This window comes from Zalophus californianus, chromosome 9 (assembly GCF_009762305.2).
Source record: "Zalophus californianus isolate mZalCal1 chromosome 9, mZalCal1.pri.v2, whole genome shotgun sequence".
In the NCBI taxonomy this organism is placed as follows: domain Eukaryota; kingdom Metazoa; phylum Chordata; class Mammalia; order Carnivora; family Otariidae; genus Zalophus; species Zalophus californianus.
In genome coordinates this window covers 51,488,287-51,516,252 of record NC_045603.1, presented here as the reverse complement: position 1 = coordinate 51,516,252, position 27,966 = coordinate 51,488,287, and the positions used below count along the sequence as shown (strand labels likewise).

Below are 27,966 nucleotides of genomic sequence, written 5' to 3'. Positions count from 1 at the left end.
CTGTCAAATAAATAAATAAAATGTCATTCTTTCCTTCCTGACAGCCAACACTCAGGAACCATGTAATCTGCATACTGTGAGGTAACCATGTTGTCTCTATTGCAAAACCTAAAAACATCTAAAGAAACTTGGAGTTTGGAATTTGGAAACCAGGAATTTGTAGATCAGTTGTTAGTATGTGCATAATGGTTAAAGAATGCTGGCTGTAAGGTCAAAAACCTGAGTTTATAGTCCAGCTCAGATGTTTTCTGAATATGACCTTGTGCAAGTATTTCCCCTTTTTCTGCCTCAGTTTTGTTATCTGTAAAAAAAAAAAAACAGTATCACCTTCCTTATAGACTTAATAAGATTACATGAGATCTAAAGTATGTGACACAAGGCTAGCTCATAGTATATACCCAATAGATATCCATTACAATTAATGACCTTTGATTGTTCATAAGAACCTCAGTAATGCAATACTCAGCCAGATTCATGGCCTACTCAGCATGGTATTTGTCTCTGATGCTGGCAGCAAGGGGCGTTTGGGGAGAGAAGAGAATGCTCTTTTTTGTTATCTCAAATGAATAAGGCTTTATCTGAAAATATCTTTAAGTTCTTTGACTACCTCTAAGAATAATGTATCACTCATGAATGTTATCTACATCATTTTTGACACATTTATATTGGCAACTGGTACTGATTTCTCTTACTTTTATCAAAATACTATTTTTAAAATGTAAAGAGATATCGCTTTTTTGTTTTTTAATTGAAGTATAGTTGACACTCCTTATTTCTTGTTTTCTAATTTTTTAAAGATTTTTTATGTATTTGAGAGAGAATGGGCAGGGGAGGGGCAGAAGGAGAGGGAGAAGCAGACTTCCCGCTGAGCAGGAAGCCTGATGCAAGGCTCTATCCCAGGACCCTGAGATCATGACCTGAGCTGAAATCAAGTCAGACGCCTAACCGACTGAGCCACCCAGGCACCTCCCTGTTTTCTGTATTTTGTGAACAATTCTGTATTTATCTTATCCCTTGGTCTTGATTTCATAGTCTTGGTTCAGATTTTTTTTCTATCAGCTTTAATTTCAGAGAATAAAAGCACCCTAAGCTTTTAACAATTGATTATCTAGTTTCTAATTTATCTAATTCAATCAATCATGGATATTTTAGAGTTCCTACTGCCAAAGTGCAAAATTGAAACATGCAAAATGTAAGATGGAGTTTCTGTTTTCAAAAAGCTTAGAGTCTTCTGAATAGTCAGTCAATGAAAACTTTTTTTTTTTAATTGATGACCTGCTATGACTGATGCAACTATACCTAGAAAGTCAAAGCATTCACTCTGGAGCCAAACTACTAGGGTTCAAATTCTGGTTCTGCCATGTAGGGGGTGACCTTTGGCAAGTTGCTTAAGTTCTCTGTACTTCAGGTTTTTTATCCGTTAGCTGAGCTAACAGTATTACCTGGGGTTGTTGTAAAGATAAAGAAGTTGTTCCAAGTTAAGCACTTAGAACAGAGGCTGAGTGGCAAATAGTAAGCACTCAATAATTTGAGGTAGACATTAGAGCTGTTCACAAATATTCCTATTCTCTCTTGCAGACACGTGGGATGCATATATAGTAGGATCACATTCCCCCTTTTTTAAATTTATTTTATTTTTATTTTTTTAAAGATTTTATTTATTCATTTATTTATTTGAGAGAGAGAGTGAGCACAAGCAAGGGGAAGGGCAGAGGGAGAGGGAGAAGCAGGCTTCCCGCCGAGCAGGGAGCCTGATGTCGGGCTCGATCCCAGGACCCTGGGATCATGACCTGAGCCGAAGGCAGACACTTAACCGACTGAGCCACCCAGGCGTCCCTTTTTTTTAAGATTTATTTATTTGAGAGAGAGGCAGGAGGGGGGGGGGGTGGGCCAGGGGAGAGGGAGAAGCAGGCTCCCTGCTGAATGGGGAGCCCAACACGGGGCTTGATCTCAGGACCCTGGGATCATGATCTGAGGGGAAGGCAGTTGCTTAACTGACTGAGCCACCCAGGCGCCCCTTTTCTCCCCCTTTTAAATTAGTCATGGGCCATATGCCTGACTCTGGCCAATGAAATGTGAGAAGTGACATGTGTCACTTCCACGTAGAACCTTAAAAATCAGTACATAATCAGGGCACCTGGGTGGCTTAGTCACTTAAGTGTGGTTAAGTGTCTGACTCAATCTCAGCTCAGGTCTTGATCTCAGGGTCATGAATTCAAGCCCCACATTGGGCTCTGCTGTGTGTGGAGCCCACTTAAAATCAGTACATAATTTGCCAAGTTAATTTCCCTCTGTGTGGTGATTAAACAAGCATGTGCTGAGATGGTGCCCCTGATACTAAGATGTGTAATTAAGTATCATGTGTCTTGTGACTAAGATGAACAGAGCCTCTTGCTAATCTACAATGGACCAGTAACTTGAATGAGCCAGACTTTATGTTGTGTTAAAGCAGTAAGACTTTGGGGTTGTTTTTTAGTGCAGCTTAACCTAGGCTATCTTGACCAGTACACTATCATTCCGGGCACGGGATACATTAGTGAATCAAACTGACAAAATGCACGCCCTCATGGAGTCTCTCAGAACTCGAATACAATATCCAAACTATTCTATGCAAACAAACTATTAAGAATCCAAAATGACTGGGGCATCTGGATGGCTCAGTCAGTTAAGCGTCTGCCTTTGGCTCTGGTCATGAACCCAGCGCCCTGGGATGGAGCCCCGCATCAGGCTCCCTGCTCAGCAGGGAGTCTGCTTCTCCCTCTGCCTGCCCCTCCCCCTGCTCATGCTCTCTCTCTCTCTCTCTCTCTCTCTCTGACATATAAATAAAATAAAATAAAATAAAGATTTAAAAAAAGAAACCAAAACGATGGATAAGAGATTACCACCTCTTTCTTCCTTCCAAAGTGAGAGTTTTGAAAGGCTGCCAATGAACCAAAATAGAAAAAAACATGCTAGAGAAGAAAAGAAGCATCCATAATACAGTCCCATCTCACCTGACTCTCACTACCAAAATGCAGGAATCAGGTCAACAACACAGGGATCATCTCATACAAGGACAAAAGAAGCATGAAAAATACTGACCCTGAACATTAGATGAGAATTCACTCTGGTCTCCCACTGCTATGTGATGAAGTGCCAAGTCTCCAGGGTCCCTCAACACTTGGAGTAAGGAAAGAGGATCTCTCCCTCTGAGAGGTAAACTATATGATGTATCTGAACATCCGTTTATTCATTCTTCCGATTGACAACTAGTTACTGACCATCTACTATGTGTCAGGCATTATGATGCACAGTCACCCAGGGATGTAAAGACAGACATGATCTCATGGAGCTTACATTTACTATGAGAGATACACAATAATAAGTCATTAAACAGATCAATCTTATAATGCCGATAGCGATAAGTGCTTCGAAGCCAACAGATGTGATGAGTGTGACACAGGAATGGTACTTTAGATTGGGAGTCATATGAGGCATCCCTGTGGAGGTGGTGCTGAATTTGGAAACATGACTGATTAGAAGGAATCAGCCCTCTGAAGATCTGGAGGAAGAGTGTTCCAGATAGGATGGCAAGTACAAGGGCCCTGAGGCAGGAAAGAAGAGCATAAAGAGCTCCGGGAAGAGTGGGAGAGAAGTCAGAGATATAGGGGTTTTCATGGAGGCTCTAATAGGCAATAAGGAATTTGGAAGCTAATGGAGATTTTGATACAGAAGAGTGATATAACTTAATTTACAATTTATGTTCAAAAAGATCATCCCAACTGCTTGATGGAGGAATAAGTTTAGAGGCAATTTCAATAATCTAGATAAGGGATTGAATAAGTGACATAAATAAAAGGAGTAAGAAAGATCATGGCTGGATATATTTTGGACGAGGAGTGACGAGGTTCAGAACACACTCCCCCAAAATATAGCACCTTGGTATACTGAATATTTTGAGCTGAAAGAATTTGAGAAAACAGCAGATGCAGGAAACTCTTGACCGTTCTCCAGCCTGCTCCCTTGAAGCAGGTCCTAAGACCCCCATGGGAGAGGTGCCCTCCCTGTACCCAAGACAAGGACAGTAAGAGGAATCCAAACAAACAGCCCTTGCTAGTTTTCCCTAGTTTACTATCCTCAGTCATACCCCTTTTTTGTACTATCCCATTTTTTCCATGACTCTCTATTCTTCATGAAACCTAATATTAAACACACAGAGATTTACCTGTTTCTTCAAGTCTTCATTTCCTTATAAAGGCTTTCATGTCATGTAAAATTTATATTAAATACATTTGTAGGCTTTTTTTCCTGTTTATCTGTCTTTGTCAGTTTCATTTCCAGACCCAGCCAGGGACCCTGAGAGGGTCAAGGGAAACTTTTTCCTCCTCTACACAAATCAAAGGGGTACACTGATTGTTGGATGTGGGGAGTGAGAAAATTAAGGCTGATGGAAGATGATGTTATTTCCTAAAATAAGGAAAGCTAAGGAAAAGGAACAGATTTGGGGGTGAAGATCAGGAATTCTGTTTTTGGACATATTAAACTTGACAAACCTACTGGGCAATTTTCAAGAAGAATAAATGAGATAATGTATTTAAAACACCTAGTATATAATCAGTGCTCAAAAGTTATTTTCTTTCCAAATTTACTAAATCTCCTAAATTCAAGTGCCCTGATAAGAAAAGGGAAGATAATATCTATATTACAGATTCATAGTGAGCCTTAATAGACTTAATATGTGTGAATAAAGGTTATCAATAATAACATGTATGTAGCTCTTACCATGTTCCAAGTACTGTTTTAAGTGTGTTACAATTATTAATGAATTTAATCCTCCCCAAAACTCTAAGGAAGGTGCTCTTGTCTCCATTTTACAAAATGAGGAATGAAGGCACAGACTAGAAGGTAAATAACTGGACCAAGTCTACACAGGTAGAGAGCAAAAACTGAATGAAAATATATTATGTATTATTATGTATTATTAAATGTCCGATGTATAGTGCAGATAATAAATTTAGAAATAGAAGAAATGGCTTATGTTGAGTATTTAACAGATAGTTATTGACCATCTCATCTGTGCCAGGCAGTGTTCTAGGAACCAGGGATACAGCAATGAACAAAACAGACCGAAAGTCCTGCCTCATGGTCTAGCCAAGAAAAAACTCAGAGAAAGAATGATGGGCTTAGGGGCATCTGGGTGGTTCAGATGGTTAAGCATCTGCCTTGGGCTCGGGTCATGGTCCCAGGGTCCTGGGATCGAGCCCCATGTCGGGCTCCTGGCTCGGCGGAGAGCCTGCTTCTCCCTCTCCCTCTGCCTCTCCCCCTACTTGTGCTCTCTCTCTCTCTCTCTCTCTCTCTCTCTGTATCTCTGTGTCTCAATGAATAAATAAAATCTTTAAAAAAAAAAAGAATGATGGGCTTAGCCTAGAAACGTGTCGGCTCTGCATACAGCAGTGAGGAAAGTGGGGATCAGGTGGCAAACTCTTGCAGCCCCTTCAACACACAGCCTGTGACCTGTTTCTGTTCAAGCCAAGATGTTTTTACTTTTTTTTTTTTTTTAAGTAAACCCTGCGCCTATCATGGGGTTCAAACTCACAACCCGGAGATCAAGAGTGACGTGTTCTCCTGACTGAGCTATCCAGGCTCCCCTGTTTTGGCATGTTTTAAGAGGAGAGAGAGGAAGAGAGGATTATAAATATGAGGATCTGAACAGCCTTGAAGGAGGAGGACATGTTCACCACGAGCAACAGGCCAGGCTGTAAAAGGTGCATTGGTTGCCAGTTCAGGAAGCCGCATGGAGCCTGGGATGGCTGGAGAGCCCATACTCACTGAGGGGAGCGGTGAAAAGACAATGACAAAGCCCGGCAAGAGGCTAAGAGGTGAAGGCTGCTGGATTTGACAGATCTGTTTTTCTCTGTAGATGATGGGATGGCATTGAAGGAGAGTGAATTCCTAGGAAATTCGCTTCTGGATAGTTGCTTCTCACACTTAAAAAATATGTGTTTAATCTTAGAAGAGTTTAAAGAAATGTTTTGATGCCCACAACAAGAGCAGAATTCTTTCAAAAGTAACTGTTAAAGAAAATGTCATCCTTTTTAGAAAAGCTCTGCCCAAGCAACCAAGCAACCTTAGAAACCTTAGCAACCTTTCTTTTAGGAGATGAACCAGATCAAACACAGAGATCTCCCAGTGCACTTTAAGCTCATCTTTGCTGGAAGGGAAATCTCATTTTTATTCAATGCAAGATCTGGCCTAATTTTTTTGTTGCTGTTACCTTCATTTTTTTTCCTTAGGGGAGAGAATGGAATTTTATCTGTATATTTGCAAATTATATTCTGAAGTGTAACTGCAAAACGTGTCTCGAAATAAATAAGGAATCTGGTCGAACATGGAACCGGGAGGGCTAGAGCCCAGAGGTATAAAGGACTGGTTTGCTTAGGGACTTTATTACTGTGACAGCTAGAACAAAAGCAGGATGGGAACCTGAACCAGCTGAAAGTTAAATAACAAGACAGACGTGTACAGTAAAATGAGAAAACCTTTGAGAATGGAAAAGGATGTCTAAAGAGTTGACCTTAGAAAGAGGGCAGCACCCTAAAAAAAAGGAGAGTAAACAGTTTATCTTTCAAGGAAGGAGGAACCGGTTCTAAAAAACAAAGCTGCCTGGCACTGAAATCATGTAATTGAAGTGACCGAGTTAGCAAGGATAAGTGACTATATGACATATAACCCAGAAATCAGGAAAATTCTCCGCAGAGAATTATTTTATAAAACCTCAGAAAAAGAGATTGTTAAGGCATGTGTACTCAGTCTGATTATATTTATTTCTCACTGAAACAATATTTTTAAAAAATGATTACCAATTTTTTAAAGATTTCTTTAATTATTGGGGGGGGAAGGGGCAGAGAGAAAGAATCTCAAGCAGACTATCTACTGTGTAGGTCGCCCAGCTCAGGTCTCAGTCTCACAGCCCTGAGATCATGACCTGAGCCGAAATCAAGAGTCTGATGCTCAACCGACTGAGCCACCCAGGCACCCCATCCTATTAATGTTGTTGAAAATGGGTAATCATTGGGATGCCTGAGGGGCTCAGTCGGTTAAGCATCAGACTCTTGGTTCCAGCTCAGGTCACGGTCTCAGGGTTGTGAGATTGAGACCCGAGTTGGGCTCCTTGCTGGGCATGAAGCCTCCTTAAGATTCTCTCTCTCCTTCTCCCTCTGTCCCTCCCCACCCTCCCACTCCCTGCACGCGTGCTCACTCTCGCTCTCGCTCTCTCCCTTGATAAACAAACATTAATAGGAAACATTTCTATTCATCTGCTGTTGTAACATATTACCACATAATCTGTGGCATTAAACAACACAAATTTATTCTCTTACAGTTCTGGAGGTCAGAAGTCCAAAATGGGTCTCACTGGGCTAAAATCAAGGTGTCAGGAGGAATGCATTCCTTCTGGAGGCTCTAGGAGAAAACTTGTTTCCTTGCCTTTTCCAGCTTCTAGAGGCTGTCCACATTCCTTGGCTTCTGGCCCCTTCCACCTTCAGAACTAAGTCTCTTGTGCTGCAGCACTCTGCCTCCCTTTTCACTTTGGAGGATTTTGTGATTACATTGGGCCCACCCAGATAATCCAAAATAATCTCCCTATTTTACTTATTTTGGCTTCTTTCTTTTCTTTTTTTGGGTTTCTTTATTTGGACACTTTGGTTTTTTTTTTTAATCTCCCTGTTTTAAAATCAGCTGATTAGCAAGCAATCTCAATTGCATCTGCAACTTTAATTCCTCTTTGCTGTGTAATGTAACATATTCACAGTTTCCAGGGATATCTTTTGGGGGCCATTATTCTGCCTGCCACAACTATATTGTGCAAGATGGACATTTAATCTATCAACAGTGCTGAAATCTTAGATTTGTTCAGCACCTTTACACAGTCTTCTATATGCCCGAAAGGTAAATTTTGTATATAAAGATGTCCAAATGAATTGGTACGCCTTTTGGGAGGATTTTTGGCTTGAAGGCCTAGGAAACTTTACATACTTTTCAGATTCTGACAGCTCAAAAAGAAAGATATATTACAACCATTGGAATAAATATACTGTGTCTTGTCGGGGAGAGTAACAATATCGTAAAATCATTACATTTTGTCAAAACAATAAATGTTTACACCGCAGACAGTAGAAAAAGCTAAGCATGTGATGTTTTAAAAGCATTTGATAAAGGAAATTAACTGTTTTAAATTTTATTTCAAGAGAATGAAAATAGGAAATAGTGAGGAAAAATAGGAAAAAGGCAGTTTGCTTCCAACTTTTACTCTAAAACAAAAAACATAAAACAAAAAAAAAAACCCACAAATAAATTTGTGTAGTGGTATTAACTGACAGAGGTATTTTTTTTAAGATTTTTATTTATTTATTTGAGAGAGAGAATGAGAGATAGAGAGCACGAGAGGGAAGAGGGTCAGAGGTAGAAGCAGACTCCCTGCTGAGCAGGGAGCCCGATGTGGGACTCGATCCTGGGACTCCAGGATCATGACCTGAGCCGAAGGCAGTCGCTTAACCAACTGAACCACCCAGGCGCCCTGACAGAGGTATTTTAAGGAGAAAAAATAAAAGCACTTTTTTCACTAAATTGTATCATTTTCTTACAGATGTGTTCCAAACAAGCCATGCTTCTCTGGGCAAAATAGCCCCACCAAGTCTTGTCAACTTCTCCTTTGGGAGATGCAGAGACTGGGGGGAGGGGCGGGGGAGACGGGGGATGAGGCTAGACATCTGTCCCTAGTGGAAAAAGGAACACACCTGGAGAGCAACTCAGACAAAGGGAGCCAAGGGGGAAAAAACTGTAAGTGGAGAGGAGACTGCTTCCAATCTGTTGCTGGGTTTATAAGGTAAATCTATTCCTGGAGGAAAGGGATACAGTAGCAGCACACTAAAAACTGGGACAAGGCGTGTCTATGCCAAACTGTATCTTCTTCAAGAAGTTTTGAAGCCCAGTTTGGATCAAGTGACCTGCCTGAGATTGCCAGGTGTCCTCTGCACATCTCATTCATTCATTCATTCATTCACTCACTTATTCATATTGAGCACCTAACAAGCTCTAAGCACTGTTGATAAAAGAGTAAACAAGGCATAATAGTACTTAGCACACTGCATTTATTTGCATCGGTTTTGGCTTTTTCTCTCCCACAGCAGCTTCTAGGAAGGGGCCCTATTTCATTTTTGCGTCCTCAGTGCCTAGAACAAGTGCCTGGAACAGGTTAAGTGCTTAATGAACGAAAAAAATGACTTTAAAGCATACTTTTCGTAGGGGGCTACGTTCTCAAACCTGTAGCCCTATTTGGGGGGGACAAGGGATGACCAGTACACATGATGAGAACGGGCAAGGCATCTTTAATCGGAGTACACACAGCAATCCAGTTTCCTGTGGCTTCTAGTCCTGAAGAAAGTTGAAAGTACGGGAGTCCAGGGAGGGATGGGGAAGGTCTGCCGCCTCCTCCCTCTTCCCGCATGCGGAGGGTTGGAATTGGGGGACCCACGAAGGGATATCTCGCGAGCCCGCCTGTCCGCCCGCGCTCCTCACCAGGTCAAGGGCCACGACGTCCCGCAGCGCCACGGCTAGCCGTATGGACTTGGGCGGGTTCTCGGTCAGGTAGATGAGCCGATCGCTGAGCACCACGTACTTGAAGGTGTGCTTCTCCGAGTCGGACACCACGATGCACGGTTCGTAGGCGCGGATGGCGTCGTAGACCTCGGGCGGAAACTGCCTCCGCAGGAAAGCGTCCAGACGGCTATTCGTTTGCACAGGGAAGCCAGACCTTGCGGAGCCGGCCGTGCGCGGCGCTCGCTGCCCGGAGCCAGTGCTGGGGACGCGGGGGAGGGGGGGCGGACACCTCTGCCCGGCCCCGCCTCCGCGCCGCCTGCGGTGGAACCCGCGCGCGCCACAAAGCCGCCCGCCCCGCCGCCGCCACCTTCCCCGGGCGCGGGGAGCAGGGCCCCCAACTTCGGTGCCCGGCCAACAGTGGACGGGGCGAGACGCTGGTCCTTCGGTAAATCATCATCAAGCATCCCGTGGGCTGTGGGACGGATATTTAGGGGCTCTCTTCGTCCTCTGCTCACAGCAGCCCCCAACACCCCCGCCCGCCTCAGCTATTGAGGACCACGCCATTTCTAACAGACGGTATTGATGAGGGAATCCACAATTTCAAACTGTTTTCTGTTAGAAACGAGATGAAATTTACCCATTTATTTTTAAATAGGCAGAACAACCCTAGAATCCTACGAAGACCAATCGCACAGATTTAGCATTTGATTGTAACATTGCCTGATACAGTCCTCTAGTTATTCGTGAGTATGAACGTAGATCTTTTCTCTCCAACTAATTGAAAGCGCTCTCTCTGAAGGAAATCTTATAAATTGATTTGGTACGCCCAAGTCTAAAGGGTATGCTTGTCTTCCCAAGGTACAGGACAAAACCCCGTAGACCGTCAGAGCTCAATATGTGTAGGATAAATGAATGGAGGAGGCCCGCATCTTGAAACGTTGAGGACCAGAGGTGGAGGAACGCTAATTGTGCACCCTTGAAGCGTCATGACAGTAAAAGTACTGCTTCGTTTTTTACAGATCAGGAGTCACTTATTATAAATTAAGTTAGAGAGATGAGAAGGGCATAGAGACTTGCCTCTAATAACCCTAGGTAACAACTTCCATTTTAATTTCAAGTTCTAGAAAAGTCATTCTCTCTCCCTGCCCATTCACCCAAAGTAATGGTACACATTTGTGTGTATATTTGCTCCAGCTACCCACAACTCAGAATCAAATTGTATATTCTTTATTGCAGTTCATATTCTCCTCCTCATATTTTGCTGTTGTATATTGTATGCTATAAACAATTTCAAATCTATGGGGAAAGTATAAACAAATTAAAATACATAAACAGATATTGTAGACTGAATCACTGCAAAAAGGAACTGAGGAGAAATGTTCGGGTGGCTAACCAGTTCTGAGGAACTCAATAGCAGCAAAGAAAAACAGTATTTCTTTTATTGGAGAGATTGTATTTAGTGACTAAGGAGAGAAGTGCCACCTGCTGACAAAATCTTAAATGACCTAGCATTCCAAGTTTTCTTAGAATCTGATCAGACATCTGTCTGATTCTTCATAACTTCATAGGTGGATAAGAAGGGGGCCCCAGAGGCGTGACTGTTTCCTCTAAAATAAAGACTATCCAGGGGCACCTGGGTGTCTCAGTCGTTAAGCATCTGCCTTTGGCTCAGGTCATGATCCCAGGGTCCTGGGATGGAGCCCCGCATCGGGCTCCCTGCTCAGCAGGAAGCCTGCTTCTCCCTCTCCCACTCCCCCTGCTTGTGTTCCTTCTCTCGCGTTGTCTCTCTCTGTCAAATAAATAAATAAAATCTTTAAAAAAAAAAGACTATCCCCTATCGAAACCACTCTACACAGTTTGTTGCCTCAAACCAACAGAAGGCAAAGGCCTTTTACCTTTGCCAAAGAGCTGCCTCACAAGAGCCGTTCAGAGGCAAATGACTACATCCGAAGTGAAATGTGAGGCCCAAGCATGGGAAAAAGCCTCATTCCAAGCTGCTATTTAGTGTCCGTCAGGCTTTTGCTCCATATTTGGGACTAACAGATACAGAATAACTGCAGCAGGACTAGAAAAGACAGTATACCTGACCTATCTGCCAAGAAACCCATCATAAATGAGCTTGGGGACAAGGCTCTAGACTTGACAAACATTAAGATGAAGCCAGTGCAGAAGGGAATTTGATAAAAGTAGTGCTGGTTAAGGCGACCTCAGCTAAACTTTCAAGTTTGTGGCACACAGAAAAGGCAGCATCATGGTTTTCAGGCACTGAGTGTTCTACACTGTTGCCAAGGTAACAACAAAGTTCAGATCGCAGGAAAGGGCCTTAATAGAGGGAATAGATCACTGGATTTGGAGTCAGGAGACCTGGATTACAGCGCAAACCCTGTTGTTCGGTATCTGTGAGATTTCTGGAAAGTCTCTTAACCTTTTTGGACTTCAGTGTTTCATCATCCGTAAAATGAAACTACCAATACTTGCCTGGCCAACCAATGAGTTGGTGTGAGGATCAAATGCAATGAATTATGAATTCTAAAAGCACTATAGACACGTATTAATAATTTGTATTTCCTTATCTTTTGGTAAGCTTTATGTGGATAATTGACATAAATACATCCGAGATAGGCAATTACTCTTTATCTTCTAAGTCCATCTAAACTCAAGAAACATTTAGTACAATTCCTGTGCAATAAAGCACTTAATAGATGTTTCTTGGTAAAACTATCAAAAGTAATGGAACATTACTTACCCAGAACTAATCCCTAAGGCACTTTCCTTAACCAGAAGAACTTTCACCAGAACAGAGTAGCCTTAGGTTGAGGGATGGTCAATTCAATTAGTTTAGAAGGGCAGTAATTATGAGCATAGGACTGTAGGGCCAGATGACCTGGGTTCAAATTTCAGCTCTCACATTCAGGAGCTAAATGATCTTGGACGAGTTAATTTCTTAGTGCCTTAATTTTCCCATCTGTGAAATGTGGTAATAGTACCAACTCCATAGGGTTATTATGAGGATTAACAATGTTCTGAAGTACTTTATGACAGGTACCTGAAACAGAGTAAATCCTATTTAAGGGTTTTAAAAATAAATTGAACAAATGTGTGATTTCCTGGCGTATATATGGGCATTTGGTTCCCCATATACAAAGTAATATCAAATTCTTGTCTGTTGGATGCTAGCCTAACTTTTTAAACTTGAGATTAAAGCTCAAGGCAAAAATCGAATCTACATATATACACACAGACAAAAAAATGGCATTTTTAAGTTGTGATTTTTGTGGATAAGTGGTCAGGTAGCCATAGGTCATAAGAACACTGTAAGGATTTCAAACTAGAAATATTCTTCCATCCCAGGATCCCAAGTGTTCCCATCTCCCAGTTTGAAACTAAAGACAGACAATGCACATAGAAAGAAACTTGCAATCTGTAGTAGGTAAATAGAACCTGAATTTTTAAAGGTGTCTGATTTAGGAGTCTCTTGGTGTTTCTATTCAGTATCAGTGGATACTGACCATTTAAATGACTATTAATAAACAGCAATCAACTGACATGGAGGAGAGATGTCATTATAATGAAGCCTAAGGGACTGTACAGTGTTTTGGATTAAAAATAAAATTTTTTTCCTTTACTAAATAATGCTTCAGTGCTCTAGTCTGCTTCAGGCTTCCTGCCTCACACCCACTTCCTCTAAGAAAAAACAATGATTGGACTAGGACCAGTAAAGACAGCTTACCTGACCTATTTTCCAACTTCTTCCTCTGCCAGGAAACCCATCTTGAATGAATGAGCTTTTGGTGACAATGGCACTGGGCTTAACAAGCATTGAGATGAAGCATATGAAGAAGAGAAGTTGACACAGAACTCAGGGGTTAGCAGCTCACAACTGTATTATTTTTGATTCAATTCAATGCATCTCACAAATATTTACTGAGAAATCACTATCCATAAACAGAATCAAGATAAGATTTATTTTCAGTCTTCAAGAATTGAGTCATAGGTAAGACAACCGCACAAATTTAATACAAAACAAAAACATATTAGGATATATTCATGACATAAAGAGGTTTAAAAAAAGCAACATCAAAGAAATGATTAAACAAACCTGGTTGAAGAACTCGGAAAATGCTTCATAAGGGACATAGCATTCAATAAATGCTCAAAGAGTGAATGAAACTATTTCTTTTTTCCTTTTATTAGTCAGGTTTTTTTTTTAATGTTTTTCTGCTTATGACAATACTACATGGTCACTGTGGAGGATTTTTTTTTTTGCCTTTTTATTTTTTTTTACTTTTTAAAAAATTTAAATTCAATTAATTAACATGGAGTGTATTATTAGTTTCAGAGATAGAGTTCAGTGATTCACCAGTCTTATATAATACCCAGTGCTCATTACATCACATTGTGGAGGATTTTTAAAATCCAGAAATGTACAAGTATGAAAAAAAAATCATCTGCAATCTCACCACCTAGAGATAAACCTTCCAGTACATATGAAGTGGGTTTGAATCTCAGCTCTGCTACTTTCAGTTTCCTTATCTATAAAATAGGGTTAATGATAATACCTAACTCATAGAGTTGTTGTGAGGATTAATTTAGGAACACTTAAAGCTGTTTCTGGCACATAATAAACACTCCAAAATGTTGGCAATTAATACGTAAAAACATTGCTACGTGCAAGTATACATGCTTTAAATTAAAATAATGACAATGTTATTTATCAACTTTTTAAAAAATATTTATTTATTTGACAGAGAGAGAGAGCACAGCAGGGGGAGTGGCAGGCAGATGGAGAGGGAGATGTACGGACTCGATTCCAGGACCCTGGGATCATGATCTGAGCCGAAAGCAGACACTTAACCGACTGAGCCACCCAGGCGTCCCTATTAACATTTTCATATTATTTTGTTAGTCTGCAATGAGAAAGCCAGACTATAAAGTGATCAAATTTAATAACACTTTCCGGTCCTCTTCAGTTGGATTCCACCAAGTGCTTCTTTGTTTCAAAATAATGTAAGTTTTCAAAATTGAAAGATTTTTATAATCCTAGGTATTTTAATTACCATAAAGGGCCAATGTCGCTCGATAAACTATAGATAAGCTGTAGATACTAGGTAAATGGAACATACATAGACTGAATATATTAAAGATTTTGGAGCCACTCAGACTAGGATTAATATTGGGTCTCCATAGTCCATTGTTGAGGGACACAGGTAATGTAAGGCTCAATCCATGCAATTATCTACTTATTGAGGTTTTTGTTTTGTTTTATTTTGTTTTGAAAGATTTTATTTGACAGAGAGAGACACAGAGAGGGAACACAAACAGGGGGAGTAGAAGAGGGAGAAGCAGTCTTCCTGCTGAGCTGAGAACCCGATGTGGGGCTTGATCCCAGGACCCCAGGATCATGAACTGAGCCGAAGGCAGACACTTAACGACTGAGCCACCCAGGCGCCCCTACTTATTGAGCTTTAACTACAGGCTGGCACTGGCCTATGTGCTAGACTCCAGAGATACACTGAAATAGGACAGGAATCCTTACCTGACATTTTAAAATTACAAACGTGATGCAAAATACTGTATATATGAAATACGTAGTGTAGTGTCTTGCACACGGTGGGTCACTAAACAAATGTAGCTGCTAAACTGTTAAGAGTACTTTTATTCTACTTTTCCGAATTTCCCCGCCCAAGTTTTGTTTGCTCCTCACTATAGTTGGAGTGACTGCAACCAAGTCTGTATTCAGTAGTGAATAAGCAACGATACCTAATTGAGCACTTATTGTGTGCAAACATATATTATCCCAGTCCTCACAAGAACCCTTTGAGGTCAGTACTATTGTCCCCATTTTACAAATGAGTAAACTGAAATACAGCTAGATTATGTAAAGTGCCTGAAACTGAGGTCAAGTGTGGGAGGGGAAAGAGGGTGGGTTGGGGCGGGGATTCAAATGTAGACAACTTGAGCCAATACCGCCTCTGAATAAACGAAGTAACAGTACCAGAGAAGTAACCTACGAGAACTCCCTAAGAATGCTCTCCTTTTCATGAATGATAATATACTAGTACGTTTAAAGTGAAGTTTTAAGAACTTTCGGCGCTCCTGAGAGGATCTTCATGCCCCCGGACCCTAAACACGTGGGACCATAGAAGAGCAATTAAATCACACGTGGTTTGGACTACGTCATCTGGATCTCAGGAGCTCGATACTCTAATCTACCAACTACCTAATGAAGCCTTTACGGAACATTCTAAGCACACCCGACCAGCGGCTAGGACCCACGCGAGACTCAGCGGCGTGGGAGGGACTCGCGCCGGACGCCCCATCCCGGCATGCACCACAGGCCTCGGCGAGCGTCCGGAAGCGCCCCCCTGCCCGTTGCATGCCGGGAGTTGTAGGCTCCCGGCCCAGGCCCGCGGCCTGCCGTCCGCACTCTCCATGAGGCTGCTGGTGCTGGTCCGCGCGGCGCCGACGCGGGGAGCGCGCTTCGCGCTGAGTCAGCGGCGACGAAGGCGGCGGCGGCGGCGGCGGCGTTAGCCGGCCCCTCGCGCTCTTTCCCTTCCTGGGGCGCCGACCCCGCCCGCCTGCTTGCTAGCTTGCCGGCCGGGCGCCACGCAAAAGAAGGCGCCAGGGGACGCGGAGCGGCTCGCGGCCCCGGCCAGCTCGGTCTCCGGCGTTAGCGCTGCGGCCGTGGCGGAGGACGACGGCGACAAGGACGAGGGCCGCTCTCTCTGCTCCCTGCGTGCGGCGCCGCTCCGCTCCGCTCCGCTGACCAGCCCTCGGGAGTGCAGGCGGGGAGGCGGGATGGACTGATAGGGAAGGTGACTCGGAGCTCGGGGGCGGCGGGACTCGGACCCGGTGGGTCCGTGCGAGGCTGCGGGGAAGTTAGCCGGGAGGACTGGCCCGGGGAGCCCCCCGCTGGGGAGGGGTGCGGGCCGGGGGCCCTCCATGGCGGTAGCGCCCCGATGCTGGGCGGACTGGGTGGGGGTGGGTACGAGCTGCGGCCGTCGCCGCGGAGTCCCGAGTGCGTGGCCGCCCGTTGCTGGGTGTTTCATCACCCGAATTGCCACGAGGCTTTCTTTAGGGGAGGGACGGAGAGGGGGTGAGGAAGGGGCAAGGGCGGCCAAGGGGGGTTGGCATCGTCTGTGGCCCCTAATGTAGTGGAAGTGACCAGGCTCATTTGTAATAGCACCGTGTCCCACTAGTTTCAACTGCGGAGACCCTCAGACTTGCTTTGCTCCCACCCCCCTGCCCCAGGACAAAAAGGAGAAAAGTGTTATTTCTGTGTAGTAATTTGCCAGCACAGACACGCCATTTCTTCTCTTCCCTTCCTCACAGTTCTGCAGGAGTAGACAAGCGTGATGGTTCCCTGTAACCAGAAGAAACGAGTACTTTTTGAAAGTGCTAATTAGTTGTTACGGGGGGAAGTTACGTTTTATTAAAGCGACTTGTCAGCGTGGTGTTAAAAGACTGGAAAGATTCAGTCCTGGTCTTTGAACAGTCTCTAGTAGGTGTGGAGGAATTTCCCCAGATTGTTTGATTTATTTAATGGCTACCAAAGAAAAGTTCGGGCTTAATATTTTAAGTATGTTGCTTGCCTTTTCCCAAAACATTTACTAGATGCATAATTGAAGTGTTTATCGCATTGTAACAAATGTTTAAGCCTGCACGTCTATGCCACGTTAGAACATTATGTGTTCATGCACAACCTTTAACTGAGGGAACTGTTACCTTTTCTGCACAGGTGGTAACTTTTCAGTTGTTTGCACACATGTAGGTAATTCACCGTTTCATGGTTATGTTCCACTGCATATTGATTATTATACAGGTTCCTTCTCTATGGGGGATTCTTTCTGTACTGACAACTGTAGCAAGTTTATGTTTCCTTAGGTTATTTATTGGCCAGGTTTTTTAAGACCAGTGCTGTTTTGCTTGATAGAATTAAAGTGACTTGACCAAGCTTAAGCAGTTTTCCCTAAATTCAAAGAATCTCTTTAGGACTTTTTTTTTTTTTTTAAGATTGATTTATTTGACAGAGACAGCACAAGCAGGGGGAGTGGGAGAGGGAGAAGCAGCCTCCCTGCTGAGAAGGGAGCACAGATAGATAGATCCCAGGACCTTGGCTTGGGATCATGACCTGAGCCTAAGGCAGCCAGTTAACCGACTGAGCCACCCAGGCGCCCCTATAGGGCTTTTTTTAAAAGATTTTATTTGTTTGACACAGCACAAGCAGGGGGAGCAGCAGGCAGAGGAAGAAGCAGGCTTCTTGCTGAGCAGGGAGCCTGAGGCAGGGCTCCATCCCAGGACCACGGGATCATGACCTGAGCTGAAGGCAGCCGCTTAACCAATTGAGCCACCCAGGCGCCCTCTCATAGGACTTATTAATCTGGGATTCACAGAAACTCAAAATTTCTTTTTTGTGTTTGCATTTTTCCAGGGAATTGTTAAATTTTCTTGTCATTTTTGGCAGGGATAGGGGAGGAAAACCACTGCCTTTTTTTGTTTTCATCTGTTCAAATGCCCGTTTATAAGTATGAGACGATAAATCAAGACTGCTCCAAGTAGTTCCCATTCCCCATGTGACTAGCTCTGAATTATAAATAATCTGTTGAGGACCCACTATGTGCCAGGCATCCTTTACATACCTTATCTCACTGAAGTCTTTGCAACTTTATGAGGTAGACCCTCTCTTTCCCACTTCAAGAGAGGGCTCTCTCACGTTTCCTAGTTGTCCATATTGCCCCAGTTTGAAAATGACTAGATTGTAATACAAACCCAGGTATGTCCAAACCCAAAGCCTATGTGCTACTATGTCCTAGAGACATAATGAGGAATATTTAAGATGGTCCTTTCCGTTTAAGATTATAGAAAACTCGTAAGCAGGCAGTGACAACATATTAGCACTTATGTGGGGCATTTAATCCAGTTTGGTAGAATTGGACAATAGGGGTCAAAGAAGTGTTCTTGAAAGAGGTGACCTCTAAGCTGAATTTTGAAGGACAGGCAAGGGTTAACCAAGTAACAAGAAAAGAGCAGTGAGTGCAAAGATGAAAGGTAGAATACCACTGGCCTTGCAGGGTTGGGGTGCAGAATAGCAAGTCATTCAAGAGTTTGTGTCTTAACCCTGAGGGCAGTGGATCCTGCCTTGCTGTAGTCTGAACATTTGATAGTAATCATAAGAGAAAGGGCTGAGCTTTTCTGAAGGGCTCTCAGCACATAACCTGACTTACTTGTTTCAGGCAGGCCCAGGGGAAGACAGAAAAGCATATTGTAGTTGGGGTCCTCTAGCCTGGGTCAGATACTGGCCTCACCGTTTCAAAAAGGCTGTGCACCCCCACCCCCTGCCTTTAGTTTCTTGGCTTCTTTAAGTTTCTTCTCTTTGGTTTATGATAATTAAGCCCCCCCCCCAAAAAAACCCTATAGCCTTTTGATGGGAATAGTAGGCATGGTCTCCCTACCTCATAGGTATTGAGAGAATAAATGTGATTTTCACATCATTTAGAATTTGTTCCTTGTTCCCTCAGTTATACATTCTATCAAAAACCAGGTTGCCTTTTGGGGCTTAATCATGTTCTTATTTGAGAATGTTAGACCCTATACTGACTAAAAAAAATGTTCTTAAATAAGAGTAGTCAGTATTCTGGTTTATCAATTTTTATAGCTACTATTAAAAAATGTTTTTGAAATACATTTCTAAAATTGTCCAGAGAGTCTATTGCTTAAAAGTTAAATGACTGGTTTTTCACTCCTCTACTCTTCCTCTTTCATTTGACTTACCTTGAAGTACTTGATAGACACTCCAGTAAGGATATTGAACTCCAAGGTTACTATTTAATCAGCCATTCTAAGTTGTTTTTTTCCCTAAAAGTTTGTGATATTGGTAAATGGAAGTAGGCAAATTAGTATAATAAGATAATTTAGATTTGTCATATTTTAATATGGTTGCAGAGTTGCACTTTTTACTGGGGTGATTACACTGCATAAATGAGATGCTTCTATTTAAAGTAGAAAAGAATTACTTTGTATACTTGATGATCTTGAATAAGAAAATTTGAGAACATTAATTGCATATGTTAGATTTTTAGAAATTACACATTTGTGGGGTATTTAGTAGGGCTATTCTTCTGAGACTTAGGTTCCTTTAGTTGTAATTTTGGGTAGTTTCAAAAGAAGTTCTTTCAACATTTACACTTACTTGCATAATGTCATCCACTTGTTAGGATATTCTGGATAAGCATCGATTTTGTATCAAGTATTGTTTTCTTTGATTTTTTTGTGTGTGTGTGTGCAGATGTTTGTGGATTCTTCTGTGGGATCAGAGGGCACGCCTATTGTAATCAGAAAACTCCAAGAATAGCAGCAGGGATGGATGAACAGGCTCTTTTAGGGCTAAATCCAAATGCTGATTCAGACTTCAGACAAAGGGTAAGTTAAGTCAACTTAATCATTTTTTAAAGATTGTTACCACAGATTTGCATTAGAGGACTTGAATTTAAAAACAAAATACATTTGGTGATAAAGATTTCATTTGAGTAGAAATGAAGAGAGACAAATTTGAGGTACTTGAATATATTCTGAATACAGAAACGGTGAGCATTGTGATTGGTGTTTTTTAGTTGGCTCAGCAAAGGTACTAAAATCTCATGTGATTCAAGGCAGCTCTTTGTGTCACATCAGTCATTATTTCTAATTATTTAGAAGTTGCAGTGCAAAGGATTGCTCAAGGAACTTTCCATAGTGGCAGACATGCATATTTTATCTTTATATTTCCTGGCTTGGTCTGGACAAGTTGTTTAACCTTCATGTTCGTAATATTTAGCGTCCTTGTTATTTAGTCCAGGCAGACATGTAAATTAGAGGTTATGATATGCCATGTCTTAGGTTACATAAAATGGTTAGATAACAAGGAGTCCATTATGAGGTGCTGGGATATTTGAGCAAATATAAACAATTAAACACAATGTAGGCTATACCTGTAATCATGGCTATAGCTGAATGATAAAAGAAGAATTTAAAGAATAAGCCTATAATTAAGTTTTTTTAAAGATGTGGGTGTTTTGAAATAACAGGGTAAGTGGAAGGAGAACCATTTTCTCTTCTCATAGCAAAGGATATTTTTTATAAATGAGCTAAGTGAGGGTAACAGTCTCACTAAATATTATTGCAGTTTTTGTGCTTTTACGGAGAATTTTTTTTTTTTAAAGATTTTATTTTGCGAGAGAGAGCGAGGTTACACGGGAGTGAGCACGTATGAGTGGGGGGTGGGGAAGCAGACTCCCCGCTGAGCAGGGAGCCTGATGCAGGACTCGATCCCAGAACCCTGGGATCATGACCTGAGCGAAGGTAGATGCTTAACCTAACCGACTGAGCCACCCAGGTGCCCAAATTTTACTTAAAATTTTTTTTAAGTAAAAAAAAAATCTCAAGTAGTTTCTCACATAGTTCCATGCCTCTGCTGTTAAATAAGTAACCAGCCATCCACATAAAGGTAAATAACAAGAATTGAGATTTAAATAATCTGGCTAGTTATAAGATACCTGACAAACTAGTTAGGACATCAAAAGACATTTAAAATCCATGTTTTCTGTGTGTAGACAAATTTCTTTATGTAGGAGTTTAAGCTACCTACCTTCAAAGCCTTAGTCACATAGTTGAAGTATCATAGATCTTTACCTTGGTATTGCATGACTATAACTAAAAGCCTTTTACTATTTGTTTAATTATTAAATAGCCTTTTCTGTTGTTTTTTTAATGATCCTTTATGGAAATCATTTGTTTTTTATTAAATACCACTATCCAACAGATTTTTTAAATGCGCAATGATTTTCTTTCTCAGAAAAGTAAATCCAGTGCATTGTTAGTGGTCTTAATATAAAATTATGCTTTTTATCAATAAAAACGAGTTATCTCAGTTACAGGTTTATGTCAAGCATCCAAATTCAGGCTTAATTTGATATCCCATTAAGCCAACCTGAGTAACAATTAGGATAAAAAGGAATCTTAAGGAAAGTGAATTCTGATACTTCTGATGTTGGAAATCAAGAGTAGTGGAACACTAATTCATTTTTTTTTTAAAGATTTTATTTATTTATTTGACAAAGAAGGAGACACAGCGAGAGAGGGAACACAAGCAGAGAGAGTGGGAGAGGGAGAAGCAGGCTTCCCGCTGAGCAGGGAGCCTGATGCGGGGCTTGATCCCAGGACCTCGGGATCATGACCTGAGCTGAAGGCAGATGCTTAACCACTGAGCCACCCAGGTGCCCACCATTTTGATCATAAGATAACTATCTGCCAACTCCAATTCTCAGTTGTTTGGCTATAGTTATTTTTTTTTTACAGGGACAGTAGCTGAAGTGACTCTGTTGCCACTTAGAGGCAATAGAGCATTAAAGAAAAGGTATGAAATAGAAGAAAAGGTGATAAAAGCTTTGACTTGTTCATAATTGCCACAAAATTTCACTTAAAAATGCTAGTAAATGGGGCATCTGGGTAGCTCAGTCGGTTGAACTTCTGACTCTTGGTTTCGGCTCAGGTCATGATTACAGGGTGGAGGGATCGAGCCCTGCATTGGGGCTGCATGTTCAGCTGAGAGTCTGCTTGAGATTATCTCTATTCTCTCCCTCTGCTCCTCCCCCCACGCGCGCACGCGCTCGCTCGCTCGCTCTCACAAATAAATAAATCCTTTAAAAAAATAAAAATGCTAAAAATGCATGCATTCAGAATGCAGACTTTAAGACCTGAAAACTCTCAGGTTATTTTTACTTTTTTAATGGAATCAATGTCTTTGGCTTAAAACTTGCTATTATTTAAAGAAAATGTCAGTGTATGTATGTCAGTGATAATTCTAGCAGCTGAATCCCCCCCTTCTTTTTTTGGGTGTGAACTATTAGGTGGTAATGCAACATACATGATTGACTTCCACCTTGCCCTTAAATGGGACAATAAATGTTCCTAAAAGAAACCCCAGGTTTCGTGGAATATTGTTAGACAACAACTGGGCTGTCGCCGGGGTTCTTCTTAATTTCCGAAGATAACCATTATTTGTATTTAAGATAGTATTTGGTGATCTTCATCTGCTTACCTTCATTTACTTGGTTCTTTATCAGTGGGAGCAGCCAGTGAGACCACATATGAAAACCCATTCCCTCATTCATAACAACTGTAATAGAGCTTTTTTGCTTTTCTTGCTTTTTCCTCATAAAGGAAAAAATTTTACATCTTGACTCTGTGTATAGACATATAACTATATTTTTTATATATATAGTATATATACACACACAACTAAAACAGTTTACATAAAATAATAGTTATTTTTATTATGGGCAGTGCACTCTGATATTGTTTGTCATTTTTTGATTGCTGATCAAGACCTCTAAAATTGATTTCAGGGGCGCCTGGGTGGCTCAGTCGGTTAAGCATCTGCCTTTGGCTCAGGTTGTGATCCTGGAGTCCCGGGATCGAGTCCCGTGTCGGGCTTCCTGCTGAGCCACCCAGGCGCCCCTAGAGTACACTTACTTTTATAACAATGCCCTGAATTCGTGAAATGAGAAACATTTCCTAAAGGTTTTCAATTATTCATACTTTTCCAAAATTCATATCATGCAGTTGGACTCTAATTTTGGTTTGGGTTTGTTTTTTTTTTTTAAGATTTTATTTTTAGTTTTATTATTTTGTTTTATTTATTTTTATTTTAATTATTTTTATTTATTTATGTTTTAAGATTTTATTGTTTTATTTGACTGAGAGAGACACAGAGAGGGAACACAAGCAGGGGGAGTGGGAGAGGGAGAAGCAGGCTTCCCGCAGAGCAGGGAGCCCAATGCGGGGCTCGATCCCAGGACCCTGGGATCCCGACCTGAGCCGAAGGCAGACGCCTAACGACTGAGCCACCCAGGCGCCCCTATTATTATTTTTTAAAGATTTTATCTATTTATTTGACAGAGACAGAGCAAGAGAGGGAAAACAAGCAGGAGAAGTGGAAGAGGGAGAAGCAGGCTTCCTGCAGAGCAGGGAGCCTGACGCGGGGCTTGATCCCAGGACCCCGGGACCATGACCCGAGCCGAAGGCAGACACCTAACAACTGAGCCACCCAGGGGCCCCAATTAATTTTTTAAAGTAGGCTCCGCGTCCAGTAGAGAGCCCAACATGGGACTTGAACTCACAATGCTGAGATCAAGACTTAAGCCGAAATCAAGAGTGTAAGATTTTTTAAATTTTTAAGTAATCCTGTACACCCTCTTGATCTCGAACCTGAGATCAAGAGTTGCACCCTCCACCAACTGAGCTAGCCAGGCACCCCATGGACTCTAATTTTATAATCACCTCTTTAATAGTATTTTGTTATTAAATAGGAAAAGTGCTCTTTATATACTATTTTATAATTGCATATGCTTCAGTAGCATAGCACTTGACGAAGTACTTGTGTATTTTTTCTCATAATACTCATAATTACCCATTGAGGTCTGCAAGACATTTTTGTGTTGTCTCCTTTGCTGTAAGGAAACAGCTTTGAGTATCTAACTGATGGAATTTGTTTTTTACTTAACCTTTTTTCTAGGAACGATCAGTAGTTGCACTTACTCAGAGGCCAGAATTCAGTGTTTTAGCTATTTTTCTTCAGGTTGACTGATCTGTTATTGGTTTGCTACTCCTAGAATATTTTAATATCAGTTGGGCACTGAGATCGACTATTCCAAATGCATTTACGGCTTTGCAATCTTACAGGCCCTGGCCTATTTTGAGCAGTTAAAGATTTCCCCAGATGCCTGGCAAGTGTGTGCAGAAGCTCTAGCCCAGAGGACATACAGGTAATTATAAAACAAAATTTGCATGACTTAGAGGAATTTAAATTTCTGTGGGACCTGTATTTGGAAAATGTTTTCATAAAAACATTTATGGCTTGTGTTTTGGAAAAACATTCAGTGTAGAAATGAGAAAAATAGTAAACTAGTAATTTGGCCATCCAGGATTGACTTTTCAGTAAAACTAGACTTTACCTTAGGCCGTGTACCTGACAGCAGATCCCAGTGGGAATAGAGTACAATAAAAATTTCTTATGATGGGAAGTGATAGTTGGTTTTCTAAAAAGTTGGCGAAGTCAGTAATCATGAATTGTATATATTTTTTGTTTTTAATTTAAAGTATATAAACATTCAGTTGCCAGTTTTTTTATATTGGACCAAGGTCTTTCCTTTATGTATATTCCACTAGCATTCACTTCATCATTCTTACATTGATCACACCCATGATCCATCCTCTACAAGTTCCACTTTGGGTCTCTGGATTGAGGAACAATTAGTGCAAATTCCTAGACTTTTACTTATTTTCTCCCACCTCTCCAAGTCTTCTGGTTATCTAGCCCACATCAAATATGCACAAGGTTTTTCCCTTTTTAAAAAATTTATTTTATTTTATTTATTTTTTAAAGATTTTATTTATTTGACCCAGAGAGAGAGATAGTGAGAGCAGGAACACAAGCAGGGGGAGTGGAAGAGGGAGAAGCAGGCTTCCCGCGGAGCAGGGAGTCCGATGTGGGACTCGATTCCAGGAGCCTGGGACCATGACCTGAGCTGAAGGCAGACGCTTAACGACTGAGCCACCCAGGCACCCCTAAAAAATTTTTTTATTTTAATTCCAGTTAATATCCAGTGTTATATTAGTTCCAGGTGTACATTATAGTGATTCAACCATCATCCTGTGCTCATCACAACAAGTGCCCTCCTTACTTAACCCCATCATGTACTTAACCCATCTCCCTACCCACTTCCCCTCTGGTAACCATCAGTTTATACTCTGTGGTTAAGAGTCTGTTTCTTGATTTCTCTCTCTCTCTCATTTTTTTCCCTTTGCTCATTTGTTTTGTTTCTTAAATTCCACATACGAGTGAAATCATAGGGTGTCTTTCTCTGACTGACTTATTTCACTTAGCATTATACACTCTGGCTCCATCCATGTCATTGCAGATGTCAGGGTTTCACTCTTTATGGCTGAATAATATTCCATTGTATATATATACCACATCTTTAGCCATTTATCAGTTGATGGACACTTGGGCTGCTTCTGTATCTTGGCTATTATAAATAATGCTGCTATAAACATAGGGGTGCATGTATCCCTTTGAATTAGTGTTCTAAGGTTTTTCTTTTTTGTAATATAACTTTCTATGAAGTCTTTCTAAAGCATTCAGAGAGAGAGAGCACAGGTAGGGGGAGCAGTAGGGAGAGGGAGAAGCAGGCTCCCCGCTGAGCAGGGAGTCTGATGTGGGGCTCGATTCTAGGAACCTGGGACCATAATCTGAGCCAAAGACAGACGCTTAACCAGCTGAGCCACCTAGGCGCCCCTCATTTCATTAGTTTATATAGTAGTTAATTAAGTTATTTAAAAAAGACCTACAGGGTGCCTGGGTGGCTCAGTTGGTTAAGCGACTGCCTTCAGCTCAGGTCATGATCCTCGAGTCCCTGGATCAAGTCCCGCATCAGGCTCCCTGCTCAGCAGGGAGTCTGCTTCTCCCTCTGACCCTCCCCCCCTCATGTGCTCTCTCTCTCTCATTCTCTCTCTCAAATAAATAAAATCTTAAAAAAAAAAAAATAGGAACCCTAAGTTCTTGGAAGAGGTGCTAATTAAACCTAACTTAAACAAAACTTTTAAAGATTAAATTTCATCTTTGTGTGAAATTATTTTGTTTGATTAACTCATGTATTCTAAGTTAAGATATTTTCTCTTCTTATATTGACCAGTTAGCTTTATATATGAAAAATTTCTTCAATGACTAAGCCTGGCCCAAACCAACTGTCTTGGATGAACAGATTGTTGTTTACTAAAGAGATTTTGTCAGAGATTGTAGCTGGCTCACTGCAACTCTGCATCACCCCTGTAGAGACCTTGAGAGTGGATAATTGTTAGAACTGATTTTTGCTCCCTTCTTATAAGGGCAGTGTGTTTGTAACTTGGTTTTCTGTATAAATTTTTGAGGCTGAACTACCAGTCTGAGTGACCCCGCTCATTTTGGATTTGGCTGCAATGGAACTGTGTAGGATTGGATTTTAGGTCTGATTTCAGTTACCATCACTGATTTGACTTAGTCTCTGGCTGTGTGACCATTTGTCATTTTACACCTAGCCTTTCTGTTGTAAAGTGTAGGAGTGGTTTCAGTAATCCTAACATCTAGAATTTAGGGAAATTCGTTCTCTTTGCAGAGCAGTATACTTAGGGTGCATCTCAATTTTTTTCATTTTTTTGCTTGTCAGATTTAATGGACCTATCGAGCGTGGAGTAATATTTAAGTTCTAAACAGTATAATAAATGAGATCGATAAGTAGAAAATAAGCCATAGGTCTTGTTTGAGAAACTTTTCAACTGTGATTCACCTAGTACTTTACTTCTTTACTTTAGATTTGTTTTCTCTAAATTATATTCTGCTTATCTGATTTTCCTCTTTTCTTTTTCAGTGATGATCACATAAAGTTTTTCTGCTTTCAAGTACTAGAACATCAAGTTAAATACAAGTAAGGTTTTTCTCACTGTTTTGACTCTGAAATTTATGGGGAGAGGTCATTTTTTAAATTAGTTTTTCTCTTTGGGAAAATCATAATACAAGCTGTAAATTGAGAGTGTATGAGACACATCCAGCTTATAGATGTGTTTTTGATTTATCCCAAAGTGTAAAAATACTGAGTTAATTGGTTACATAAAAAAATCCAGATATTTCACAGAAAAAATTCATCTCTCGCTTCTCTGGAAAAATCTGAAGATCTAGCAACACCAGACCTGTTTCTACATGCCAACTCTGTTAGAGGTTAGTGGCAGCAGGGCCACTCGGATTTAGAACCCCTGCCTTAAATAAGCAGAAACAGTGAATCACTGCTCAGAGGACCCTTTGTTTGCCTGTTGATTTATTCTGTAAGCCACAGACCTCAAAATGTAGACATATTTCCATTTGAGAAATTCCATAGCTGTCATTTTGTTTTAACATGAACTGAACCACAAATCAAACTAAGATCAATGACACTACCTGCCAGGCCCACCCCTGCCTTTTCTTTAAAGCCATGATGAGAAGCATTATCGATTTATTTTAGGAAATTTTAAGCAATTGAGTGATAACACAAATTTTCCCTTTCAAAAATATGAGGCTGTTACTTTTTAAACCACAGACACCAAATGTAGCCGTTATTATTTTTCTTCTCTATTTTGAACAGATACTCAGAACTAACTACTGTTCAACAACAACTAATTAGGGAGACGCTCATATCTTGGCTTCAAGCTCAGGTAAAATAGTAATTTCATTCAGTACCTTAAATTACCAGATATTTAAATCTTTAGTTTTGTAAGAGTTTAGAACTTTACCTCGAAAATGTTGATGATTTATCCTCCCTTTGATCCCATAGCTTTTTTAGAAAG

At 41.2% G+C, this 27,966-nt stretch overlaps 2 protein-coding genes across 6 annotated transcripts in view; one reads left to right on the top strand and one right to left on the bottom strand.

Annotated features, from left to right (window-relative positions):
- The window catches only part of C9H12orf56 (chromosome 9 C12orf56 homolog), a gene marked incomplete at its 5' end in the record, with an annotated part of 88,203 nt that extends 78,177 nt beyond the window's left edge, over positions 1–10,026 (bottom strand). The window contains 1 exon segment of the mRNA XM_027594291.1: positions 9,556–10,026. Within this exon segment, the coding sequence (XP_027450092.1) occupies positions 9,556–10,026 (471 nt within the window).
- Positions 10,027–15,982: 5,956 nt separating this feature from the next.
- Positions 15,983–27,966, top strand: part of XPOT (exportin for tRNA) — a 43,346-nt gene continuing 31,362 nt past the window's right edge. Inside the window, exons 1-6 of one of the 5 annotated variants that reach the window (XM_027592225.2) lie at positions 15,983–16,391; positions 16,909–17,077; positions 19,862–19,995; positions 24,295–24,377; positions 27,018–27,074; positions 27,765–27,834. In XM_027592225.2, coding sequence (XP_027448026.1) covers positions 19,936–19,995; positions 24,295–24,377; positions 27,018–27,074; positions 27,765–27,834 — 270 coding nt within the window. In that variant the 5' untranslated portion in view covers positions 15,983–16,391; positions 16,909–17,077; positions 19,862–19,935. Of the gene's footprint in view, positions 16,429–16,908; positions 17,082–19,861; positions 19,996–24,294; positions 24,378–27,017; positions 27,075–27,764; positions 27,835–27,966 lie in introns of those variants that run through there. The other 4 variants (XM_027592224.2, XM_027592223.2, XM_027592226.2 and 1 more) reach the window with 4 other exon arrangements.